The sequence below is a fragment of the Balaenoptera ricei genome, chromosome 14 (genome assembly GCF_028023285.1).
Source record: "Balaenoptera ricei isolate mBalRic1 chromosome 14, mBalRic1.hap2, whole genome shotgun sequence".
In the NCBI taxonomy this organism is placed as follows: domain Eukaryota; kingdom Metazoa; phylum Chordata; class Mammalia; order Artiodactyla; family Balaenopteridae; genus Balaenoptera; species Balaenoptera ricei.
The window spans coordinates 17913557-17937038 of record NC_082652.1 but is presented as its reverse complement, the minus strand read 5'-3'; the positions used below and the strand labels follow the sequence as shown (position 1 = coordinate 17937038).

General features: G+C 51.9%; 1 protein-coding gene across 5 annotated transcripts in view; it reads left to right on the top strand.

The window, feature by feature from the left end:
* KIAA1671 (KIAA1671 ortholog) overlaps positions 1-23482 on the top strand; it is a 187053-nt gene that overhangs the window by 98980 nt on the left and 64591 nt on the right. Inside the window, exon 1 of one of the 5 annotated variants that reach the window (XM_059895212.1) lies at positions 21997-23150. The exons of the other annotated variants lie outside the window; for them this stretch is intronic. Coding sequence (XP_059751195.1) covers positions 22866-23150 — 285 coding nt within the window. The 5' untranslated portion in view covers positions 21997-22865. Of the gene's footprint in view, positions 1-21996; positions 23151-23482 lie in introns of those variants that run through there. 5 annotated transcript variants of the gene reach the window in all.

Here is a 23482-nt window from a genome sequence, read left to right as displayed (position 1 = left end):
TAATGTCTGTTAGACATTCCCCATCCTTTCCCCAGCCTCTCTCTCCCTGTCTGTATAACCGAAGGTAATTCCTGCCCTGCCCGTGTCTGAAGGTTGTTGAGATGCTTTGGTGGGAATTTGAAAGGACCTCCGAGGAGAATGAAAATGCCAAGCCCATGCCGGGAGATTCTTTAGCCCCTGAGATATTTCATGCTGATGGGCTGAAGTGAACAGCGTTCCCTACTCTCAGACGGAGTTGTCTCAGGCTGGCAGCCCTGGTTGTCCCAAAGGAGCCATTGCTGGGTTTCAGACATTCCAGGGATTAGAGCCATTAGAAGGGACATGCCAGTCCTATGACTGCCAAAAGGAATGATAAATGCAAGGTAGAAGCTCTGGAGGGGTGGGAATGTGGGCAAAACACTTCCGGGAACCAGGAGTCTGGGGTGTAATTGCTGTGTGACCCTGAGGCAATTGCCTGCCCTCTCTGGACCCCAATTTCTCTGTTGGTATAGTGAAGTATTGGGCTGGATTCTCCTTAAGGTTTTTGACTGTGCACAATCTCCTAATTCTAGGGATCCAGTAAAGAATGGAACTTTGGGGTCAGACAGACCTGGGTTCGAATCCAGGCTTCCCTGCAGTGTGACCTTGAGCAGGTGGCTTCCTGTCTCTGAGCCTCAGTTTTCTCACCTGGGGATGAGTAATCCCCCTTTCTCAAATGGGGATTATGTCAGCATCTCGTTGTGGAGACCAGTGGGGGGAACACCTGGCACGTAATAGGCACTAAATAAACGGGGGCCGTTATCTTTTTACATTCCTTCCCAAGGGAATTATCCGAACTGACTTGATACAGGAAGGGGGCTGGGGGACTCACTGGAAGAATGATTTCCAGATGGAGACGCTAGAGGGCACTCCTGTTCTAACAAATCACTTGAGCGGCTGCCTTTTTAAAGCAGGTGCAGGGCTACCCCATTTCCACACCTGAGCGTGTGTAACCCTCTCCAGAGAGGCAGGCGCTCTGATTATCTCCATTTTACAGATGGGGACATCAAGGAAACCTAACTTGTCCAAAGTCGCACAGAGGGGAGGCCTCAGAACTGGGTTTCTAGGGCAGGGTTTTTCCCCGCTGCAGCCCGTGGTCTCTCTCTGCCCCTCAGGTCTCCTGCCGCCTGAGTCCTAAGGCCAGTGAAGGCTAGGGAGTCACAGAAATGGTGTTGCCACCAAGATCAGTCTCGGTGGGATAAGCCAGGCCAAGGCCAGCCCCTGACCTACAGTTATTTCAGCTGGAAAATCCAATATGAAGAGGGTGGGGTATAGTATGGAGTGCAAACGATGGAGCAGATTTTGCCAAGTTTTGCTAAATCCTAGGATGTTGGTCCTTGCAGAGAATCTGCATCTATTTTTTTGGTAGCAAATCTGGCCTCAGTCCATCAGCAATGGGGGGATGAAAAGCTTGATGCAGACCGGTGCCCGCTCTGCCACCCACTCTTTTCCCTGGTGGGCAAACGGATTTTCCAGAGCTGAAAAGGCACGTGGATTTGGGAGTTTCAAACTGAATGAACACATGGTTTCCATCCTCGAGGCAGAACGGGTGAGGGAGGAGGCAGCCTGGGCTAGCGGGACAGCGTCACTGAATCGGCAGCCAGGACGCTGGGCTGCTGGGCTGTGGTCCTGGACGTGAGACCTTGCTTGTGCTGGTCACTGCCCCTTTCCCGGCCCAGCGTCTTCACCTGTGGGATGCAGTCATCGGCTTGTCTCAAAGTTGGCTTGCTGTGCTGTGCGTGTGTATTGAGTGCCTTTTCTGGGCTGGGCCCCGAGCTGGCTCTTAAAGCCTGAGTAGGACGGGGGGTGGGGGGTCGGGGGGAAGGACATTTAAGTGGCAGGACCAGCATGTGTGGAGGCCTGGAAGTTCTGGAAGCGGTGGGAGGTTTGAGGTGTCTTTGTTTGGAGCCAGAAGAAGACAATGTAAGTATTTCCTCAAGGGTGGAGTAGTTGGTGGATGAGAAGGCTGTCAAGGAATTTGGTCCAAATTAAGAAAACTGTTTGCTTTCTTTTTAAGAAAACCTGGTGGGGTTTGTTGTTTGTTTGGTTTTTTAAATTAAGTTTTACTGGAGTATAGTTGCTTTACAACGTTGTGTTAGTTTCTGCTGTACAGCAAAGTGAGTCATCTGTACGTGTATGTGTATTTCCTCGTTTTTGGATTTCCTTCCCATTTAGGTCACCACAGAGCACTGAGTAGAGTTCCCTGTGCTATACAGTAGGTTCTCATCAAGGAAAACACAGTGCTTTATGTAGAAAATCTGAGGTAGGGAGGGACAGCTGTTTGCAGATGTATTCTGTTTAATGTCATATTCATATTTTGCATTAAGCCTACTTATATTAATAAAATATAAGCACATTCATGTTAACATCATATTATTTCACAGTTGCAATATAAATACGATAATATAGTAATAGGAGATCTTCATGTACCTCTTCCTTTGTGTCAGTGTATGTATTTGCTAGGGCTGCCCTATCAAAATACCAGTCTGGGTGGCTTAAACAACAGAAATTTATTTTCCCACAGTTCTGGAGGCTAGCTGTCCGAGATCAAGGTGTCGGCAGGTTTGGTTTCTCTTGAGGCCTCTCTTCTTGGCTGCAGGAGGGCTGCCTCCTGGTTTGTCCTCACATGGCCTTGCCTCTGTGCACCCCAGGTGTCTGTGTCCAAATTTCCTCCCTGTAAGGACACCAGTCTCATTTTTACTTAATTATCTCTTTAAAGGCCCCATTTCCAAGCCCAGTCCCGTTCTGAGGTACTGGGATTAGGGCTTCAACATATAAATTTTGGGGAAACACAATTCAGCCTATAGCAGGCAGGCAGTAGGCAAAGCACTTCATATTACTTCGTTTTATCCCTCACAACAGTCCTGGGAGAGAGACACTAATATCATCCCCATTTTACAGATGATGAAACCGAGGCTCAGAGAGGTTATGTCACTTGCAGAAGATCACACAGCTGGTTGGCAAAGGAGCTGGGATTTGCTCCCATGCTGTCTTGCCTTGGAGCCTGCACTATGTTAGTATATGTTTATAATTTGACTTGAATCCTAGGGAGACCTTTTTTTTTTTTAACCTCTCACATTCTATTGAATGTACCCAATATTTCCTCATTGCCTCTCTGTACTCTGCCCTGTCCTTGTTTTAGGCGTAATTGGGAAAGACCCAGAGGGGGAGCGAAGGCCCCTGCCAGACCCCAGTGCTGCCCCAGCTTGCCTGGGCCCTTGCTGGCCTGTTGGCCACTTTCCCAGGAGGGGCGTGCCGGGGGCTGCCTGCTCTCCGCTCTGCCCCCAGCCACCCATGTTTGCCGAGAGCAGCCTGGGGCCCAGTGAAAGCAGCCTTTGTCCTCCAGCCGTTCCTCCCAGAGGGATGACCCTAAGTCCCAGCTTGGGAACAAAGCAGCAACCTGCCATGTGAGTTCAGGTCAGCACCAGTATCCTGTGGAGTCTCCCAGGCTAAACACGGTGCGGGGAGGGGGCGGCCTTGGCTACGGGGTTGCAAAGTTAGGTGGGATCCAGAAGGCGGCAGAGCACTCCTGTGTCCTGAGCGTTGATGCCAGGGGCTCCTGTGTGCACAGAACTTTACAGTTTATAAAGTTGTTCCATGCTTTTCCGGGTTGGTGGAGCCTCCCCGATTGTGCACATCATAAAGGGCAGGGACTCGGAGAGACAGGTAGTAGTTTTTACAAGGAACCACTTCAAAACATTGGGGTGTAAGCCAACCACTATTTACTCTGCTCATAACATTCGGTGGGTCAGGAAATCGGGTAAGGCTCCGTGGGGATAGCAGCTCTGTGATATTTGGGGTGTCAGCTGGGATCCCCAAACAGCTGGGGACTGGAATCATCCAGAGGCCTCTTCACCCACCTATCTGGTGCCTGTGATGACTTGGAGGCCGGACTTTCTGGGACTGTTGTCCAGGCATCTGCTGTAGCTTGGGCTTCCTCACAACATGGAGGCTCAGGGCTCTCAGAGCAAGTGTTGTGGCCAAGAGGGCAGACCTGCATTGCCCTTTATGATGGACACAGCCTCAGAAGTCACATAGCGTCACTTCTGCTGCTCTCTGTTGAGCGAAGCAGTCACAAGCCCCCCAAGATTCAGGAGGAGAGGACACAGATCCCCACCTCTCAATGGGAGGAAAGTCAAGGAATGTGCAGCCATGTTTCAAAGCCGCCACAGCCAGAAATGAAAGTAAAATTACTAGGTAATGTTTATTGAGCACTTACTATATGCCAGGCACTGTGCCAAGGGCTTCCCATGGATGCACCTACGTAAGCCTCCCCACAGCCCCAGGGGTCAGGGGATTCGGAGCCTGATGTTTTCCTGTCAAGCTTTCAACCTGAGCAGACGGAGGAACCCAGGGAGATCGACAAGGCTGCCATTTGTTTGGTGTTGAACATGTCACAGTGGGAAGTTGTGGGCCGGTTTGTTTTTTTTCCCCTTCCTCCTCTAAACTTAGAATATTCCTTGAGTTCTTGAAAATTCTCACTTAGCTGTCTGATTCATCTCCTCCTCACTCACCAATTCTTCCCTTTAGTGTTTATTTCAAGCAGTTTCTCTCTCCCTCCCCCATCACCCCTTCTCCACCCTGCAGCTCGTGGGAAGGGGCATAGCAAACTTCCCCGCTGCCGCCTCTCCCTGGGCTTTTGAGGAACCAGGGGGTGGGGCCTCGCGGTCCTGCCTGAGGAACCGAGCCATCACTCGGCCTCCTGTGTGTGCCGGCTTTGCTGTTCCTCCGCGGCCAAGTCTGGGGCTCACTCATCTGCCTCCCAAAGGTCTGATGTACAATAGGTGAACAATATATGTTTGGTGAACTGAACACGTAAATGATGGAGGAAGGAAGAACGGCTGGCTCTTCAAGGGTGGAGGTTCTCTCCTGTGCACCTCTGCATCCCTGGCACGGAGTAGGCACTCAATAAATGTTCATTGTACCAAATGAAGGAAAGAAGGAATGGGTGGATGAGACTGGGAGCAGCGACTGGGCCTTACGTTTGTATCCTTGTCACGTAATGCAGTGCTGGACGCCCATTCATTCCCTCGGTGAATGAATGAATGATTGACTCCAGTGAACTCTCCACCAGGAGGGGATGTGTCTATTTCACATCTGTATCCACAGCCGGGCACACAGCAGGTGCTCAGTAGTGCCTATGGAGCTGAATGAAAGAAAGAGGGAATGAAAAGAATGACTAAGTGAAACTTCCCATTATCAGGGACCTTGCCTTGTTCATCTCTGTCTCTCCAGTTCTCAGCACAGAGTCTTGTATACAGTAGGTGCTCATTCAATGTTGAATTCAATGAATGAATGAGTGAATGAATGAAAAGAGAAACTTCCTGAGGGTAGGGACATGTCTTATTTGTTTCCCCACTTCCTAGAATGGGGCTTGGCACACAGTAGGCGCTCAATAAATGTCTGTTGAACTGAACGCTTGGGTGAATGAGCGAGTGAGTACGTGAGACTTTTGGAGCGTAGGGCCTGTGTCTTGTTCATTTCTTTCCTCAAGTCCTAATACCGGGTCAGGCATACAGCAGGTGCTTAGCAAATGCTTCCGCGCTGCCCCGACCTTTGTGGGAGTGTCTGTCCATCCCTGAGAATGGACTGAAAGGGGAAGGCCGATTGGGGGCACCTTGCCCGTCTCGATTGGCCCGCACCCTGCCCGCCGGGCCCCACGGCCGGGACTTCCTGTTGTTCCCGTCTGCACAGGTGAACAGGAAGTCCCCGAAGGCCTGCCCGAGAGCTGCTTCCCATATTTCTTTCATGCCGGGCTGCCCTCGGTTGGACCCAGGCGCCACACCGGGCCCCAGCGCCGGCTGGCCGAGGAACAGTACCCCCCAGGGACCCCACTTCCTGACCACATTAGCACTTCTATTTTAGGGCCTGCTGAGTTTTTGCACAAGGCAAGTGAAGCCTGGGAGAATGTTCCACTCGGAGCCAGCCCCTAAAATCACCTTGTTCTTATTCTGGGCTGTTAACCCCCTCACAGCTGAGCAGCAGGAACAGAGCAGAGAGTCAAGGCTTTGGGGTCTGAGAGAGCAGGGTTCAAATCTACCTCTGTGGCTTTAAAGTTGAGCCTCAGTTTTCTCATCCGTGAAATGGGCTTTATAAATACCCACACACACACCCCACCCCCTCCTGTTTTCCCATCTTGGCCACATGTCTGTTGCTCTTTCAAACTCCCCGTGCTGAGGCTGCCCACTCCCGGAGTTATGATTTCAGTAGATTCCCAGCACTGTGTTTAAAAAACTGTCTGCCCCGCTTGATTCTGAGAGGCAGTGGCTCAGGCTAGGTTCCCTAGAAACAGAGCTTGAGATGGGGATTCATGTGTCCACAACTTAGTGACGGAGAACTAGAGTCGGCCTGATCCCTGGAGGAGTTCTGGAGGGGCGACAGCACCACAAAGTCAGTCCCTGCCTTGGAGAAGCAGGGTGGCTCTCCCTCCACCAGCTGAGGTCCGCTGTTGGAGAAGATAGGGCAGTGAGCGGTGGCAGCCAGCACCCCAGAACCTGGGGGAAGGGGGCCCCAGCCAGTACCGGGGGTCTGGGCGGGACACTAACAGCATCTACTGCTGTCAGGCAGCCTGGAGAGTTATGGACGCAGTGCAGTGAGATGCTGGGTGTGGATTGGCTGGCATGGAGAAGTCGATGCCTAATAAGTAGTAACTTGGTAAAAATGAAGAGCTCTGAAGAAGATGGAAGTGGGTATATGGGTGTAATGATGCCGTTTGTTCCTCCAGCACGTACTGGTTGAGCGTGAGAGGCCAGGCTCTCGGTGGGCGCACAGGTGTGGACCCCACATTCCGTGCCTCCAAGGAGGGGTGACACCCACATAAATGGATACATGGGTAATGGTGCTGTACCTGTGATGTCTCCACACATTGGTGGGGAGGTTAGGCCCATTTTTAGGGGGAGGAAATTTAACACAGATGATGGATGTCCAAACATTCAAAATAGTTTATTTTTCTTTGATTTGAGAAAGTAATACAAAGACACAGTGAACATTTCCAATAGTGCAAAATAGCATAGCGTTCTACAGAAAAATGTGTCTCCCTGCTACCGCCAACCTGCAGTCCCACCCTGCTAGAAATTGGTGACAGTTTCATGCATCTCCTTGCAGAAATATTCTCTGCATACATAAGACTCTCTGTGCATGTATCTGTATTTTCTGTGTATATACACATATTTTTTAACACCATTCAGACTTTGCCATACATAGTGTTCTATGCCCTGATTTTTCTTTTTTTCATAAGGATGAGACCTTTCCCTCTCAGCACAGTAGGTCTATCTCATTCATTCTGATGGCTTTATATTTTTCCTCTCACCGTATTTATTGAACCAGTCCCCTCCTGATGGATATGTAGGTTATTTCCAGTTTTGTGCACCGTAAACAACACTGTAGCGAACATCCTTGTGCAAACGTCTTGGTGCCCTTGTGTGTTGCATCTGCAGGGGAAATGCCTAGCCATGGACTTGCCAGGTCATTTGAAGGTCGAATAGGGTTTTCCAGGTGGGCTGGGGCTGGCAGGAGTGGGAGTGAGGGTGAAGGGGAGGTGTTCAGGTATGAAGAACAGCATGAGGACATACAGGAGCTGACAGCTGAGAGCAGGGTGGCCTGCCTCCATCACAAATGTGGTCTGGGTTCCAGCCTGATGTTCAGATGCCACATCATCTGCCAGAGTTTCACTCCAGCTCTGAGAATCTGGGGTTGTAGGTGGCTCCTTATGAGGGGTCTGACACCATGCAAGGCACTTTTTCTGTCTTCTCCTTGGGTTCACGTGGCACATCATCAAACAATATTGTTATCACAGTCTTATCACGGGCTCAGAGAGGTGCAGTGACTTGCCCAGGGTCACACAGCTAACGAATGACAGATCTACATGATCCCATAGGTCAGTCCTTCCACATATACCATGTTGCTCCCTGCTCTTCCTTGCTAGGAATTCCTTGCCAGGAATGCTCTTTCACTGAATGTCTATCCTGTTGGACCACAGCCTCCATGAGGGCAGGGATCTTCATCTGTCTCATCCCCTGCTGTGTCCCCACAGTCCAGCACAGGGCCTGGCACACAGCAGGCATGCAATGAATGTTTGTTGAATGACCAAGTGAACTAGTGAAGTTCCAGTCCATTCCATTACAAGCAAAACTTTTATTTGCTTATAACAGTGTTTATGATGATGATGATCTGGTTCCTCTTCTCAGAAATAGACTCACATTTTTTAAAGAAATGAAACATCTTTCTTTGCAAACCAGTTTATCTCGTAGGAATCTGACATTTTGCATTTTTTTCCTCTGGGAGCCAAACGAGGATGTCTATTCTGTAGAATGTCACCAGAGAAAAGAATCTGAACATTTCCTTTTGGAAATTACTGCATAAAAAGTTAAAGCGAGATGGAACTGTACTTGAAGATTTCAGTTGCCATGGCTACCTGATAACACAGCGAATAGTGTTCTTACATATGGTCTCCACTAGACCTTCAACCGCTGTATCTCAGTTACAGAATTTTGGCTTTTAAGTGCGTTTAATGCAGTGAGGCTTTGAGAGGCGAGTCTTGCTGCTGGGTGTCCGCTGGCTGAAGTGCTTTAACCAGCAAGTATTTTTTTGAGCCTCTCCTGGGCCCCATCCTTCGGGGCTTGTCTTCATCACCATCCTGCGGGTGCTGGAACTACCACCTCCACTTCAGAGATGAGTACGCTGAGCCCCATAGAGTTTTGTATGGTGTATATGTGTGTCCATTCACTATTTATTTGTTCGTTCATTTATTCATTTGTTTATTCTCTCAGCAACTATTTATTGAACCCCTTCTCTGTGTCAGACACTGGTCTAGGCACTGAGCATCCCTGCCCCAGCAGAGTGTGTGTTCCAGTGGGAGAGACAGATAATATACATGAAAAGTAAATACTGATAAATGTATGAAGATAGTAGAACAGGATGATGTGGCAGATAGAAGCTGGGAGGAGGTGTGGCTGTAAAGGCCCCTAAAGGGATGTGGCTTTTGAGCAGAGATCTGAAAGAAGGAGCCCACCACGTGGGGATCTGGGGGAAGAGTGTTTCAGGTGGTGGGAACAGCACATGCAAAGGCCCTGAGGCCAGAACCAGCTTGGAGGGGTTGAGGCCAATAGTGGGGTCAATATGGCCGGCCTGGTATTGAGCAGGGGGATAGGGGGAGGCAGGTGGGGGCCTGGAGGGCCAGGGCAGAACGTTTGGAGTTTGCTCTGGTCTTAGTGGAGAGCTGAGGGCATGCTTTTGGTGGCGGCTGATGGGATAGGTTGGAGATGGGGGCTGGGATCTGGTGCTGAGGAGGGATGTCGGGGTCAGGGTGGGGATGGGGATGGAGAAATGATCTGGTTCTGGCTGTAGTTTGGGGAGGGAAGAGGGAGGGGAGGAAAGGGACCGTGGAAGGTTTCCAGTTTTCAGGCCAGGACAGCGAGGTGAGTGGAGGAACTTGTGTGGAGAAGGCAGATTTGGGGCCAGGCATCAAGAGTTTCCTCCTGGTGTCTTTGAGGCACATTTGAGGCACCATTAGATTTCCAAGCAGGGAGAGAAGTGGGATTGAAGGAGGTTTCCCTTTGGCTTTTGAAGATGAGTGATGTCGAGGCTTTCCTGATGGGCCTGGTCCAGCGGAGGGGGAGACTCGGGTGCTGCAGGGGACAGAGGGGTGGTCAGCTGCAGGGGTGATGCCCTAGAGTTGGTGAGCGGGGTAAGAGCAGGGGCTGGCCTGGCAGCTGGAGGGAGGCAAGGCGGGCTCCCAGATGCGGGGGCCAGAGGGGGTGGGCTCACTCTCCTCTGATTGCTTTGATTTCTTTCAGTGAAGGGAGGGAGACTTACCAATTGGTGGAAAGAGAGAACTGATTGTGCTTCGGACGCAGGCTCCTGGGTTCAAATCCAGCCATTCGTCCCCCAGCAAGTTGCTGAGCACGAACATTCACTGAGCACTTCCTACGTGCTAAGTGATCCCTCCACAGAGGTCACTATTATTATCCCCATTTACAGATGGATGAGGAAACAGAGGCTCAGAGAGGTGCAGCAGCTTGCCCAAAGTCACACAGCTCTTTGGCAGACAGGCCAGGTTTTGATGCTGTACAACCTGGGAACCAGGTCTAAGGCTCAGGTTTCTCATATTTCAAGTGGAGACAAGACCACATGGGGCTGTTGGCAGAGCATCAGTGACCTAAAAGATACGATGGCACCTGCCCCGCACCGAACGCCGTGCTCAGCCCACGGCAGGTGCGTGAGTGATGACCACCCCGTCCTGGCCTGTTTCTGTTCACTGGGTCTCCAGTAAGTGCCACTTGCTGCTGGCATCTCGAGGCTGCACAGCATTTTCATTGCTTCCAGAAGTCCTTCTGCCAAGGGATCTCATTAAGTCCATTTTGAAATGAGAACACTTGGCAGGGGAAGAGAAGGTAGTTAGCATATTTATTATTCAAATTTGAAATAACTTGTCTGGTAAGAATGGAGAGGCACTGGGATCTGGCCTGAAACCCCGCCCCCTTCCCCCCCTGCCCTCGGAGGGTGCAGGGCCTGAGGGAGGAAGGCCGGGTTTCTGCCGGCCTGCTGGCAATTAGCCTGTCCCCGGGATCCAGTCTGATGCGGGAGGAGGCCCCGAAGCTGCAGAGCCAGACCTGTCCCCGGCCTGCTGCAGATGGTGGTTGGAGAGCCGAGCTGGGAATGCTTCCTGTTCTTTCTGGGATGCGTGAAAAAACAAAGTCTAGGGCTCCCAGGGAATTCCGTCTGGTGTGTGCCCCGGGTCTCATTAGATGGGAAGAGACCTGGCACCCCAGACACCAGCGCTGGCGCCTGGGAAGCCCCAGAAGAGCTGTGGGGGCTCAGCACAGCCCACAGGGTCCTTGAGGCTGGACGAATTAAGGCCGCTTGTCCCCGAGCCGTCCCCAAGGGCTGCCTCTGGGGCCTTGTTTGCCAAGTTAGGAACGTTTCAGAGACCTGCTTTCTTGTCCTCGGCTGTATTATGGAGCAGGCAGAGCTGAACATCACCTTCACCCAAGACACATGAGGTCTGGTGTGGGGCCTCTGGCTTCTCAGGCTCCCACCTTCCCTCTTCCCCTGCTTTTCTGCTGGTCCCATTCGGCCAAGACTCACCCACCCGTCCCTTACCCTCAGGGCTCCACTTATTGTAAGAGCCACCACTGTTATTTTGTATGTGTGACGGCTTTGTTGAGATATAATTGACGTACAATACAAGATATATATTTAAAGTGTGTAATTTGATGAGTTTTGACATGTGTGTATTCCCGAGGAACCACCATTACGATGAAAATAATGAACACATCCTTCACCCCTAAGAATTTCCTCGTGCCCCTCTGTGATCCATCCCTCCCTCCCTGCCCTCACGCAACCACTGATCTACTCTCTATCACTATAGATGAGTTTGCATTTTCTGGACTTTTATGTAAATGGAATTGGACACCACACGCTCTTCTTCATCTGGTTTCTTTCACTCTGCGTAATTATTTGAGATTCATCCGTGGCGTAGTGGGTGTCAGCGGCTCATTCCTTTTTATCACTCAGGACTGTTCCACTGCATGGATGTACCGGTGTGTGTATCCATTCATCTGTTGACAGACATTTGGGTTGATTCCACTTTTTGGCTCACGTGAGTAAAGCTGCTCTGAACATTCTTGGTCAAGGCTCTGTGTGGACACGTGATTTCATTTCTCTCGGGTGAACACCTAGGAGTGGAGTGGCTGGATCATGTGGTAGGTGTATGTTAAACTTTTTAAGAAGCTGCCAAACTGTTTTCCAGTGTGGCTGTACCATTTTGCATCTCATCCCCTGAGAGTTTCGGTTGCCCTGCATCCTCACCAGCACTTGGTACACCGCTGTCGTTTTATCAGTGAAGATGCTTTTGAAGATGCTGAAAGTAGCAAAAGAACCCCCCCACCCCCAATAAAGATGGGTCAAACCATAAGGATGTGTATTACTTCACATAATTCACCTGATGGTAGAGGGGATGTAGTGCAGGGTTCATCACACTGTGGCCTGTGAGCTAAGAATGAGTTTTACATTTTTAAAAGATTATTTAAAAAAAAAAAACCCCAAACCAAAAAATATGTGACAGAGACCACATGTGGCTGGCAAAACCTAAAATATTTACTATCTGGCCCTTTAAAAAAGTTTGCCACATCCTGGATTAGTGGATCAACCCAGATTCTTTCCATTTTTCTACGCTCTCTTCAGCATCTTGTCCCCTCATTTTCCCAAAATGACTGCCACAGTTCCAGCCATTCCTGGGAGACTTGACAATATCCAGCTAAGGAAGAGGGGGTGTATTGGGAGGAAGACTTCTCCCTGAGTATACCCAGCAGACTTCCCTACAAAATCTCATTGGCCAGGATTTGGTCCCATCCCCATGCTATTGCTGCAAGAGAGGGTGGGAAGTTAGTAGCCAGCATTTTCAAGGCTTGGCCAGGAAAGAAGAATGCTGTTCATGGCTGTATTTTTCTATGCCAGTTCTTTGATTAGTTTCCTGGTGCCCAATTGTCTTGAGTGAGTTTGAGCTGGTTATGAGGACCCTGTATGTCCCTGGCCTTGGTTCCTTCATCTGAGATTTGATGTCTCCTTTAAGGGCTGATGAGAACTGAATGAGATTTATGTAAAGTGCCTAAAGCGTTGCACATAGTCGGTGCTGGAGGACAGTGTGGTATAATGGTCGCCCAGGGTCCTTGCTGTGTGACCTTGGCCAAGTAGCTTGCCTTCTCTCAGCCTTACTTCTCTTGTCTGTAAAATGGGTATAAGATGGTCCCCCTCCTTACAGGGTGATGCTGAAGAGTCTATGAATTATCTGATACAAAGTGCTCAGCCTGGGCCTGGCATGTGGTTAGGCCTTGATAAACATTAGCTGTGCACCAGGCCTCAGGATGGGCCCTGGAGATACAGAAGGGAATTGAAACAGCACTGACCTTCCAGTATCTGCAGCCAGTGGGCAAAGGGGTGTGGAAATTAGCCCTTTTATTTATGGTTAAGAGAACGCTGTGATGGGGAAGTTCAGGGGTTGGGGAGCCCAGAGGAGACACTGAGCTGAGTGGGAAGGGTAGCAGGGAAGGCTTCCTGGAGGTGGGGGCATCAGTGTGAAGTCTTTAAGGGTGGGTAGGAATTGACCAAGGAGGAGAGGAGAGGAGAGGATGGGACTGCAGTACAAATGTTATAGTGTTTCTCCCCTCCCCTCCCCTCCCTCCCTCCCTCTTACATGCACCCCCTGCCACTTCTCCTCCCCTCCTCGCCCCTTCTTTCTCTTCTTCACTTCATTCATTCATTCAGCAAACACTTACTGAGAGCCTCCAGTGTGCTAAGCACAGGGACAATAGCAGATATTAAGACATCCAAGGTTTCTGCTCTCACGAGCCTTGGTTAGAGAGATCACATTAAATAAACGATCAGGAAAACACCAGGTAGTATAACAGAATGTGTGAAGGAAAGGGTGCTAAGATAGAGAGGGTCTGGCAGCTCCTTTGTGTTGGGTGGTTGGGAGGGAGAGTCCCTGAGGAGCTAAGATTCAGAAATGAGGAGCATCATGGTGTGCGGGCTACAGTCAGTTTGGGGCTGCTGGGCGGTACCTTTCCCGGCAGGAGGCAGCTGGGTGGAGGGAGCTGGGGGTCTCACCTTCATTGCCCTGGTGACGGGAGGGTTCCAGACAGCGGTGAGTCCAGGTTGGCCAAGGTCCAGGACTCTGCCAGAATCTGCCTCATATGCCTACCAGGTGGGTACTGTGGGGGCCTATGGGCGACACACTTCTGTCAAAATGCCAAGGCTGCCTGGCCGCCCCCCTTCCTGCCCTCCTGCCCAGCACAGCGTGGCTCCTGGAACAGTGTGGGCAGTGCAGAGGAGGGGCTCTCTACAAGCTGAGAAACAAGGCACAAGATAATAGACCTCTAGCCGGGTCGGGAGAAAGCCGTGCCTGTGTGGAGGCCTCAGCCAGCAGGGACCGAGTGGGGACCATTACTCACAGCAGCTCTGAGATGAGAGGAGGGTGGCCGAGGGCTGGCGAGCTGGGCAATGGGAATGATAGAGGTGGGCCTGGGAGGCCAGAGGCGCCGGCTCCCCAGTGCCCACTGTCCCCTTGCCCACCAAGCCACAGCTCAGAGCACAGGCCTCCAAGCCAGACTTCACCACTAAGTGACTGTGCAGCCTTCAGCCTCTGCTCTCGCTGCCTCAGTGTCCTCATCTGTATAATGGGGATAGTTGTTCTGCTCTCACGAGATAGAACACACATCACATAACCTTCAGCACCACCTGGGAAGGAGGGGACCATTTTTATCCCATTTTAAAGACAAGGAAGGAGGGGCTCAGAGAAGGCAAGCCACTTGCCCAGGGTCACACAGTGAGGAGTCAGTCATGGGAGGCCTGCCCTTAACCATGTGTGTGTGGGGATGACATGAGATGGCGTAGGGCCTGGCCCATCGTTGGTGCTTAGGAAATATTAACCGCGTCCTAGCAGCGTTTAAATAGATGTTGATTTGGCGTTTGGGAGAACATTTTTCTTCAAAAGTTTGTTCTCAAAATGTGAGCACTCCAGCTGCAGACAGCCCCGTGGGAATCTGACGCCATCCCACCTACCTTTGCCAGGGGCCTACTTTGTGCACCTTTACCTGGGAGGCAGGTGTCATGATTTCCATTTGTGAGATGAGGCACCACAGGCAAAAGGAGGCCACGTGAGTGCCCCAGGCCACACGGTGTTTGAGTCCCCCTGGGACAGGAGGCTTTTGAGAGGAGGCAGCTGGGGTTTTGAGTTGGGCTCCCCGGCCTCCCAGAGAGGAGGGGAGCGCTGCCTGGGGACCCCCAGTAATTGGGGGCAGAGCCTGGTGGCCTCAAGCCTGGGTCAGTGTGCCCAGGGCCCACCCTCTCCTCTCCGTTCAGCCGGGGCAGGTGGGATACAGGGGGCTCTCCAAGGCCGCCCAGACCTGGGGGTCCTTGGAGCTGCCGAGGCGGCTGAGGCCATCTCGGGAAACCTTGTGCCCATCACAGTCAGGCTTCCCTTGGGGTTTACGGCCACCCGAGTCTGAGGAAGTGAAGCAGAGAGGAAGAAAGAGGAGCAGGGGTAAGGCCCTTTATCCTGCCACCACCTCTTCTGCACCCCAGATCCAGCCCTGTTCTGCCATGAACCGGGGTGCTCACAGAGGCAGGGTGGCCCGGTGTTTAGGAGCCCCGGCTGTGAGCTCAGCCTGACCTGGGCTTAAGCCATGCTCTGCACGCGGCAGCCATGTGACTCGGGCTAGGGTCTTCCTCATGCGGTGTCTCGGTGTCCTCATCTGTACAGCGGGGATCACAACCCTTCTGGCTTATGCAGGTCAGGGAGGTGATGGCGCGCACAGTAGGCCCTCGGCGACTAAGAGCTACTCCAGTTCGCTATCATCCTTACTGCAAAGCCCAAATAAAACCGCTCTGGGGGCCAGGGGTGGGGTCCCCAGCACCTGGCACAGCGCTTGGCACATAGTAGGTCCTCATTCAAATGCTTGTTGAAGTCAGAAGGGAGGAGGGAGGGAGCAGGGAAAGGAAGCCTTCTTCTCATTCCTCCAGCCTTTTATTATCCTCGGGGAGAGCCTTCAAATCTTAGGGTGTTGCTTAGGGGGCACTTAGCCCAGGATAGCAGGCTCACTGCTCAGGGATAAATTTCCTAGGGGACATCATGAATCCCTTGTCCCAGTTCTAATTCTTGTTCCCCAAGAACATCTTGCTCTCTTTCACTAACTGATCCAAAAATGTGGAATTTCAGCTGCTCTGGTGGAAAGAGACGTGTTGTCCAACCCCAGGCAAGGCGACCAGACAAAGACCCCATTAGGGTCCCCTTCTCCTTCCCAGAAAGCCCAAGGAGCGGGTGGCAGCGGTCCAGAAACCACTGCCCCAGGGCCACTGGGCAGCCAGCAGCGTGAATCAGGCGGGGCCCTCAGCCTCTTCCTTTTGAGGAGGCCAGGGCCTGCAGCTTTTTTAGACGCCTAGCTCTTCAAAGAGGGGCTGTAATTACAGACTGGCCTTGCCACGCCGGGCGGGGCCACACAGCGGGCTCTCCCCAGTGTGGAAAATGCTACTTTCCACTTGAGCTCAGGGTGGGGCCTGATAAAGCAGGGAGATGAGTTCCTGGCTGTTTCTAGAAAGATTTCCTTTCCAGATGGTTTTTTTCCCCCCCCTCCCCTTCCAAGGTTAATTAAGGGCATCTTAGGTCATTAAAATGACTGTTTGAATAAGAGTGTGATAAATGAACACAAGGAAATAGTCTTGGGCTTGGTTTATAAATAATCTGGGATTGACTTGTCAGATCAAGTTATTTCTGTTTTTTTTTTTGTTGTTGTTCTCATATCAGAATTCTTTTCCCTGTTGCCTTGGAAACAAGCCTAGGGAGAGGGATGCTGGGAGTTGTATGACTGGGGTTCAAACCTCAGTGATTCCCTCGTTTCACACGGTGGGCACGTCGAGTGCCTGCTGAGTGCCGGATGCTGAGATTCAAGGGTGAACAGGACACATACCTGCTGCCCCTGGGCTCAGAGTCCAGTGGGGAGACTGACGGGTAAACTGAGCTACAGCTCAGATTGTTAATGATGCTTGGGGGTCATACGGCAAAGTGGGAGCCCAGAGGTGACCACCCCCCGCCAGGGGGCATGAAGAATCAGGGGAGGCTTCTTGGAAGAGGGAGTACCCTAAGCTGAGCTGTGAAGGACAATAGATGCTGACCAGGTGAGGAACGGGTAGAATGGTGTCCTAGCCAGAGGGAACAGCATGTGCAAAGGGCTGAACAAGAGGCAGCAGAGCACATCCCAGAGACCTTGTCAAAGTCCAGCTCGTGAGTGACTCCTATGGAAGATCATGGCGCCTGACATAGATTTATTGTGGGTCTGGGACAGCCATCTGCCTGGGCCTGGTTCTTCAATGAAATGAGAAGTTTGGCTGTTGGTCAGCTCTCCAAAACCTTTGCTCCATCCCACAGGGAGAGAAAACAGGTTTAAGCTGGGTCGACAAGTCAGCCCTTCCCACATATGGTCCCTGGAATTAGTCTCTAGGCCAGTTGTCAAGAAAGGAAACTGATTTACAACCAGACAAGTCCTTCTGCAGGCATTTCCTGACCCAAGGAGGTCTGAAGACAACCAGAGAAGTGTGTGGAATAGTTACTGCCCTCGTGCATGGGGCTTGGGACAGAGTTGGTTATTTTAAGGGGTCTTAGAGGTGTGGATAGAGTCTGGCTTCTGCCCTAGAAGGAGGAGGGCTTTGGAATCAGACAGGTCTGGGTTCAAGTCCCAGAACCCCACTTGCCAGCTCAGTGACCTTGAGCAAATACCTTCAGCTCTTTAAAACCTCACTGCCCTTCTCTGCAAAATGGGGATAATTAATAACAGGACTCACCCTGTAGGGTTGTTGTGAGGGTTATGTGAGGTGAGGTGTATGGGTGACCAGTTCCCGGCACACAGCAAATCCTCAATTAATGGTTATTATTATTTCTACCACACCACCTCCTTATCAATATAACATTTGTATGTTTCGAGGCCCAGGATGCCTACTTCTGGAATGTCCAATCTTTTGGGAAGCAGGATGTGCAGAGAGTCATGTAATTGAGACCTCCTGGGGGAGATTTGGAAAAGACTGAAGTTGCTGAAGGTGGTCTTGGGGTGCGGGGACGTCCAATAGAGGTGGAGAACAGGGGAAGGCAGCTCTAGGCAGGGATACGGGGGATACAGCATGTGAAAAAGCCCAGAGGCAAGACTGAATACGGCCATGCCCAGTGGCCTTTGCACGTGCCATTCAGCCTTCTTGGAATACTCCTATTCATCTTTTAAGACCCTACCCAGATCTCCTTCTTCCAGTTACAGTAAATGATCCTCAGTAAATGATCATCTTCCCTTTGCTCTTCTTTCCTCAACTTCCTACTTTCTTGGTTGGGTTTCACCTCCCCCACTTACATTCCCATCATAGTGTGTTATTCACTAGTCTGTTATAGCCCTTGGTACTTGTACTGCAAATGTTCGTTTTTTTTCTGGCTTTTTCTTCCACCTGAGGGATTCTCTAGAGTGTTCATGTTTGTATCAGATTTGGGGGAGAAAATGCTACAGCCTCAGATTTGAGGTGGCCTGTTGGGACACCCTCTCCCCTTAATGGCTGAGATCAGATAGCTAGCCCGAGCTCTTCAGGGACTATAGGTCCCTTCAGGGTCAGCACGGAGCTCACACAAAGTAACGGCATAGGGAACATTTGTTGAATGAATGAATGACCGCATTCTGATTTCTGTGACGGCACACACTTGTCTGGCAATGGTGACCTCTGGGCCCCACCTCATACTGTGGATAAAATTCCCCTTTATTTCCTGGATCACAGCAGCTTCTCCAGAGTATTTTGGATTAATTATGTAAGGAGACGGCTTTCTTTCCTTTTTGATGCCCAGCAACATCCCAAGAGTTTCCTGGAGAGAACAGAAGAGTTTGCAAAAAAAGTCCTCTGGCAGGGAAAGTGCTCAGGCTGCCCCAGTTTTCAGAGAGTGACGCTTTTTATAGTCACACTTTCAGACCACATTGTACCTAAGGGGAGCTGGGAGCGGGGAGCAGGCAAGCAATCTGGCTTTCCAGCTCCCTTCTGCACCCATCTCCCCCGTTGTGGAAGGAGGTGGGGCCTTGTGATCCCACCTGCTGCTTGGTCTCCTCTGCTCTTCCCGACACTTGTCTTCCATCCAGGCTGATTTGCCAAAGGCCAGTCCTCCTCTACCTTGTCCAAGGTGCGAGGCTGGGGGTTGCACACTCTACCACTTAATAGCTGTGTGACCTTAGGCTGCTCATTGAATCCCTCTGCCTCAGTTTTTCCATCTGCAAAATGGGAGTAATAATCCTAGTACAAACCTCATTTCATTGTTGGGAGGAGCAGACAATGTAATACAATGCCTGGCACACACAGTAAGTGGTTCCAACAGCATCAGTGACAATGATGACTTTGATGATTTCATCTCTGAAAATCAGAGAGGTTCAGTAACTTTCTCAAGGCCACACAGCTGATAAGAGCCAGAGGCAGGTCTACAAACCCTTAACCATGAAGCTATATTGATTTAGCATATCCTGGGCTGGGGCTAGGGTGAGGTGACTGAGGCACACACCTAGGGCCCAGAATTTAAGAGAGCACCAAAATAATGGGTTATCAAAATAAATAACTTTTAATGCAGTAGTTTTTAAAAATCAAAATTAATTCAAAAATCCATGGTGAACAAACTGTCGACATTATACATAAAGACAGGATCAGTGTCACTGATTTTTTCTTTTGCCTCTGACTTCAGTATGGGTCGGCACAGCACTGAACGAGTCTCTTTCTGTTGGACGATAAGGTTTTTACGAATTTTTCACAGATATAACTGTGATGAACACCCCTGTATAGCAAAATGTTTGTATAGATCATTCTCATTTCCAGACAGATTGCTGGGTGTGGATTTGGATCATGAAACGCAGGATCAAAAGGCAGGCACATCCTCCCATCCCAACCTTTTATTATGAAAAATTTCAAATATACAGAAAAATTGTACAGGACGTACACATATACCTACCAGATAGATTCTATAATTGCTCACATTTTGCTATATTTGCCTTAGAAAAATCTAGCCATCCATCCATTCCTTAGTGTATACTTTCTTTTTTTTTTTTGGCTGCATTTCAAAATAAGTTATAGATATCAGTACACTTCAGCATGTGTGTCATTAACTGGCCATTGTTTTTAAGAATTTTGATCTTCAATGTTAAATTCCCTTCAGGAAATAATATACCAATCTCCATTTCCATCTGTGGGTAAATGTATCTCTTTTACCACAGCCTGACCAACACTGGGTATTATCACTTTAAAGGTGTTGTAGGTGCTGCTTTGATGTAACGTTTTTCCTCCGGAAGGTTCTCAGTAAATTTTTCCCACCTCTGTGTCCAGATGGTCTGTTAAAAAGTTGCGTCCCTTTCCAGATCTTTAGATATTTCTGGTGTGGCTTTTCTGGGGTTAGATGGGGAGGACTCAGCTCTTTCTCATGACTTCTCCCACCCTGGAAGTTCCTGGCCCTCTGGGCAAGTGGCCCGCCCACTGCAGGAGGCTGGCTATGGACCAGGTGAGGAAAGTGGGCAAACCTTGGTGGCCAGAAGCCCTGGGACCCTGAAGGCTGTATGGGGTGGTGGGTGGGGCCAGACACATGTATGGAGGTAGGATCTGGGGCCCTGTGCACATTTTTCTCATTTGCATCATGGGGTGCAGGCTGCTACAAGAGCCCCTTGTCCCCCTCCCCTCTCTCTCCTCATTCTGCTCCAGCCCTTGGTTTCCCAATGGCCCAGGCACTATCCTGCCTCTGGGCATTTGAATCTCTTCTGATTTCTGTGGGTCAGGAATTTGGGAGCAGCTTGGCTGGATGGCTCGGGCTCAGGGTCTCCCGTGAGGTTGCAGTTGAGGGCCACAGTCATCCAAGGGTTTGCCTGGCGATGTGGGATCTGCTTCCAAAATGGCTCACTCACATGGCTGGAAGTGGGTGCTGCCTGTTGGCTGGGGGCCTCAGACTCTCTCCACGTGGGTCTCTCCACAGGGCTGCTTGAGTGCCTTCACAACATGGCGGCTGGTAGGACCCAGCTTTGGAAATCACACAGTGTCACTCCTGCCTTATCTCTTGGGCACACAGACCAACTCGGACTCATTGTGAGAGGGGACCACTCTGGGGTGTGAATAACAGGGGTCAGGGATCCCTGGAGGCCATCTTGGGGGCCGCCTACCACCCTGGAAGAACTTGGCAGGTGACGTCACCTCCCTGGGCCTCAGTCTCCTCCTGTCAAATGGGTTCATGTGAGGATTCATGAGTTAATTCCTATGAACACTTAGAATGGCATTGGACACTCAGTCACACTCTCAGTAAATATTAGCCACCGTTATAGTGTCCTACTGGACTGGGAGCCCTCAAGGGCAGGGACGCCCTCAGTCTCTGTATCCAGTGCCTGGCCCGGGGAGGGCAGTCTCTGAATGTTTACGTGAATGAGTGAAAGAATGAATGAGCAAACGAACATCTGTAAGGACTGGGAATCCAGAGAAGAAGGAGATCTGCGTCAGCTGCATTGTCAGAGACACCTCAGTGAAAAACTTTCTCAAGTGAAGCCCTTTGATCGGTGTCTAGGGATCAAATATTTGTTCAAAACTGAGATGACGTGGGTGGGGGAAAGCGCTGGGGATGCAGTCAGACTGATCAAAGTTTCACTCTTGGACTCGGCGTTTGAACGATAAATATTTACTGAGCTCCAATTCTGCACCATGTGCCATGTCAGACCCGGAAAATGGGGCAGGGGCGGGGATGAAACAGCCCAGACCCATGCTCTGGTGGTACCCTTGCTGTGTGACCTTGGGCAAGTGAATCTACGTCTCTGAGTCTGCATCTCCTCATCTGTAACACAGAGGGTGGATCCCTGCTGGAAGGAGAAAGCTCCTTCCGCAAGTGTGCCTCCCCTTAGGATCTGGCTGCTGCTCACCCTTCCGGACAAGCACCCCCTCCAGTCTCAGATGCTGCTGCCTCCCATTTCCCACCTCGCCCCCCAGCCACTACAGCTCCACAAGGGTTAAAGCCCAGGAGCTCATGTGACCCAGTATAAACCATGAATCATTCCTGTTCATCCCTGTGCCGCGCCTGCCCACCCAGGATGGGGCAGATGCTGTGCCCCAGGGTTGCCATGGCAACTCTGCCTGTACTGAAATACAGCCCGGCCCAGTTCCTTCCTTGGGGGACCTCGGGGGCTGTTTCACCTGGCTGGGTGTTGCCTTTTAGGGAGGAGGGAGAGAAGGCTGGAAAGGTGAGAGAGAGAGAGAGAGGATGAGAGGATGAGAGAGAGAGAGGAGCTTAGGGAGGAACAAGTGGAAAATAAGACACAGGGGGAGGAAGGAGAGGCTGAGAAACTGACAGAGAAATGGACCGCCAGAGGGAGACAGACTGACTGCCGGCCAGAGGTCCCCAGACGCTCGCTGCCTGTCACCCCAGAGGCAGTTTCCCAACTGTTCAGCCTTCGCCGGGCCGCCTGATCTCCGACATACGTGCACACAGGCGCCCGCGTGCACGCACGTGCAGCCGCCTCTCCCCGTGCGCCCGCGGTCAGGGCACAGGGCGGAGAGGCTGCCGGGCACGTGCAGTCAGCGGCAGCCCCGCGGGACGGGGAGCGAGTTGGGGCTTGGAGAGGAAGACCAAATGGGGGCGGACGTCAGCTCCCTGGGTGGCCGCCTCCCCGAGGCCCCTCCGGCATTCCTGGGCAGCGAAGCCCCTCGCTGAGAAGGGGGGCTGATGTCATCCTGGGCTGCCGAGCCAGGGGACCCGGGGCCCTGGTGGCTGCCTCCGGAAATGAGCTAGCTGCCCGCCGGCCCACAGGTTTGGAACCCCCGGCCGGAGGACAGGAAACCTGCGTGGGCCAGGTGAGCAGGGCCCCGCCGCCGCCGCGGGTGCCCGGGGGGTGCCGCCTACCTGGGGGAAAGTGAGGACCCAGGTGCCTGAGGGTGCCCGGGGGCCACCGCCTTTTCCTCCCCCACCTCGCGGGGACCGTCACGCCCTGGAGCCGGCGCGGCAGCCCAGTTCCTCAAAGCTCCTTGTCACCCGAGCCCGCCGGCCAGCCGGTGAGCGCTGGGAACTGGATCTTGGAGCTGCCAGCGTGTTTACTCACAACTCCGGGGGGCGGACTCGCAGCCTGACCCTGAACTGCCTCCGATTCGGAGCGAGCCCCGCGGATGCCGCCGGCTGCTGGCTCAGCGATGTTTCTCTGCTCTCGGGCCGGCTGAAGAGGGCTGCGGGCTTTCCTCTCCAGGCAGCCCAGGACTCCCGGCGGCGCACAGCAGGGAGAGGGGAGAGGACCCCGGCGTTTCACCGCTTTCCTGCCTCCCCACCTCCCGGCCCCATGGATTACCTGGGAGACAAACTCACGGTGGCCCAAACCCACATGACCCAGTGGATGGGGACCGTCCGGAGGTCCTTCCAGGAGGCCCTCAACTTAGTGACCAGCACGGTGGGCCCCGAGCGGGCGAGTGGGGAGCCCTCCGGCCGGACCCCCTTCAAGCGCACCTCGTCCTTCCGACACCTCGCCTCCCGCAGCCGGGAATCTTTACGCCGCTTCTCTGCGCGAAGCCAACAGAGATTTTCTTCCCTGAGGAAAAGGCAGCCGGACTCGGAGCCCCCAGATCTTGTAAGCTTATTATGTTTTTTAAAATATTAAAACAACGGTGAGAACTCCTCCCCTCCAGTGCTGCCCCTCCCCCACTCCAGGGAGGTGGTGGGGTTCCCATAGATCCAACCGGGGAGGTTGCCTCTTCCAGAATAATTGTCCGTCTAGCCCGACCCTGTCCTGCTCCCGCGCCTGGGAAAGAGGCGTGTGGTGGCAGTCCCCCTGACAGTGGACTTGCTCGCTCCCCCAAAGCGGTCAGGACATTTATACCGGATTCAACGTCTATGTGGACGGGGCTGGCACATGAGTCCAGCAGGCTTTGCCGGTTGATTTATCTGCAAGTGCCGACACTC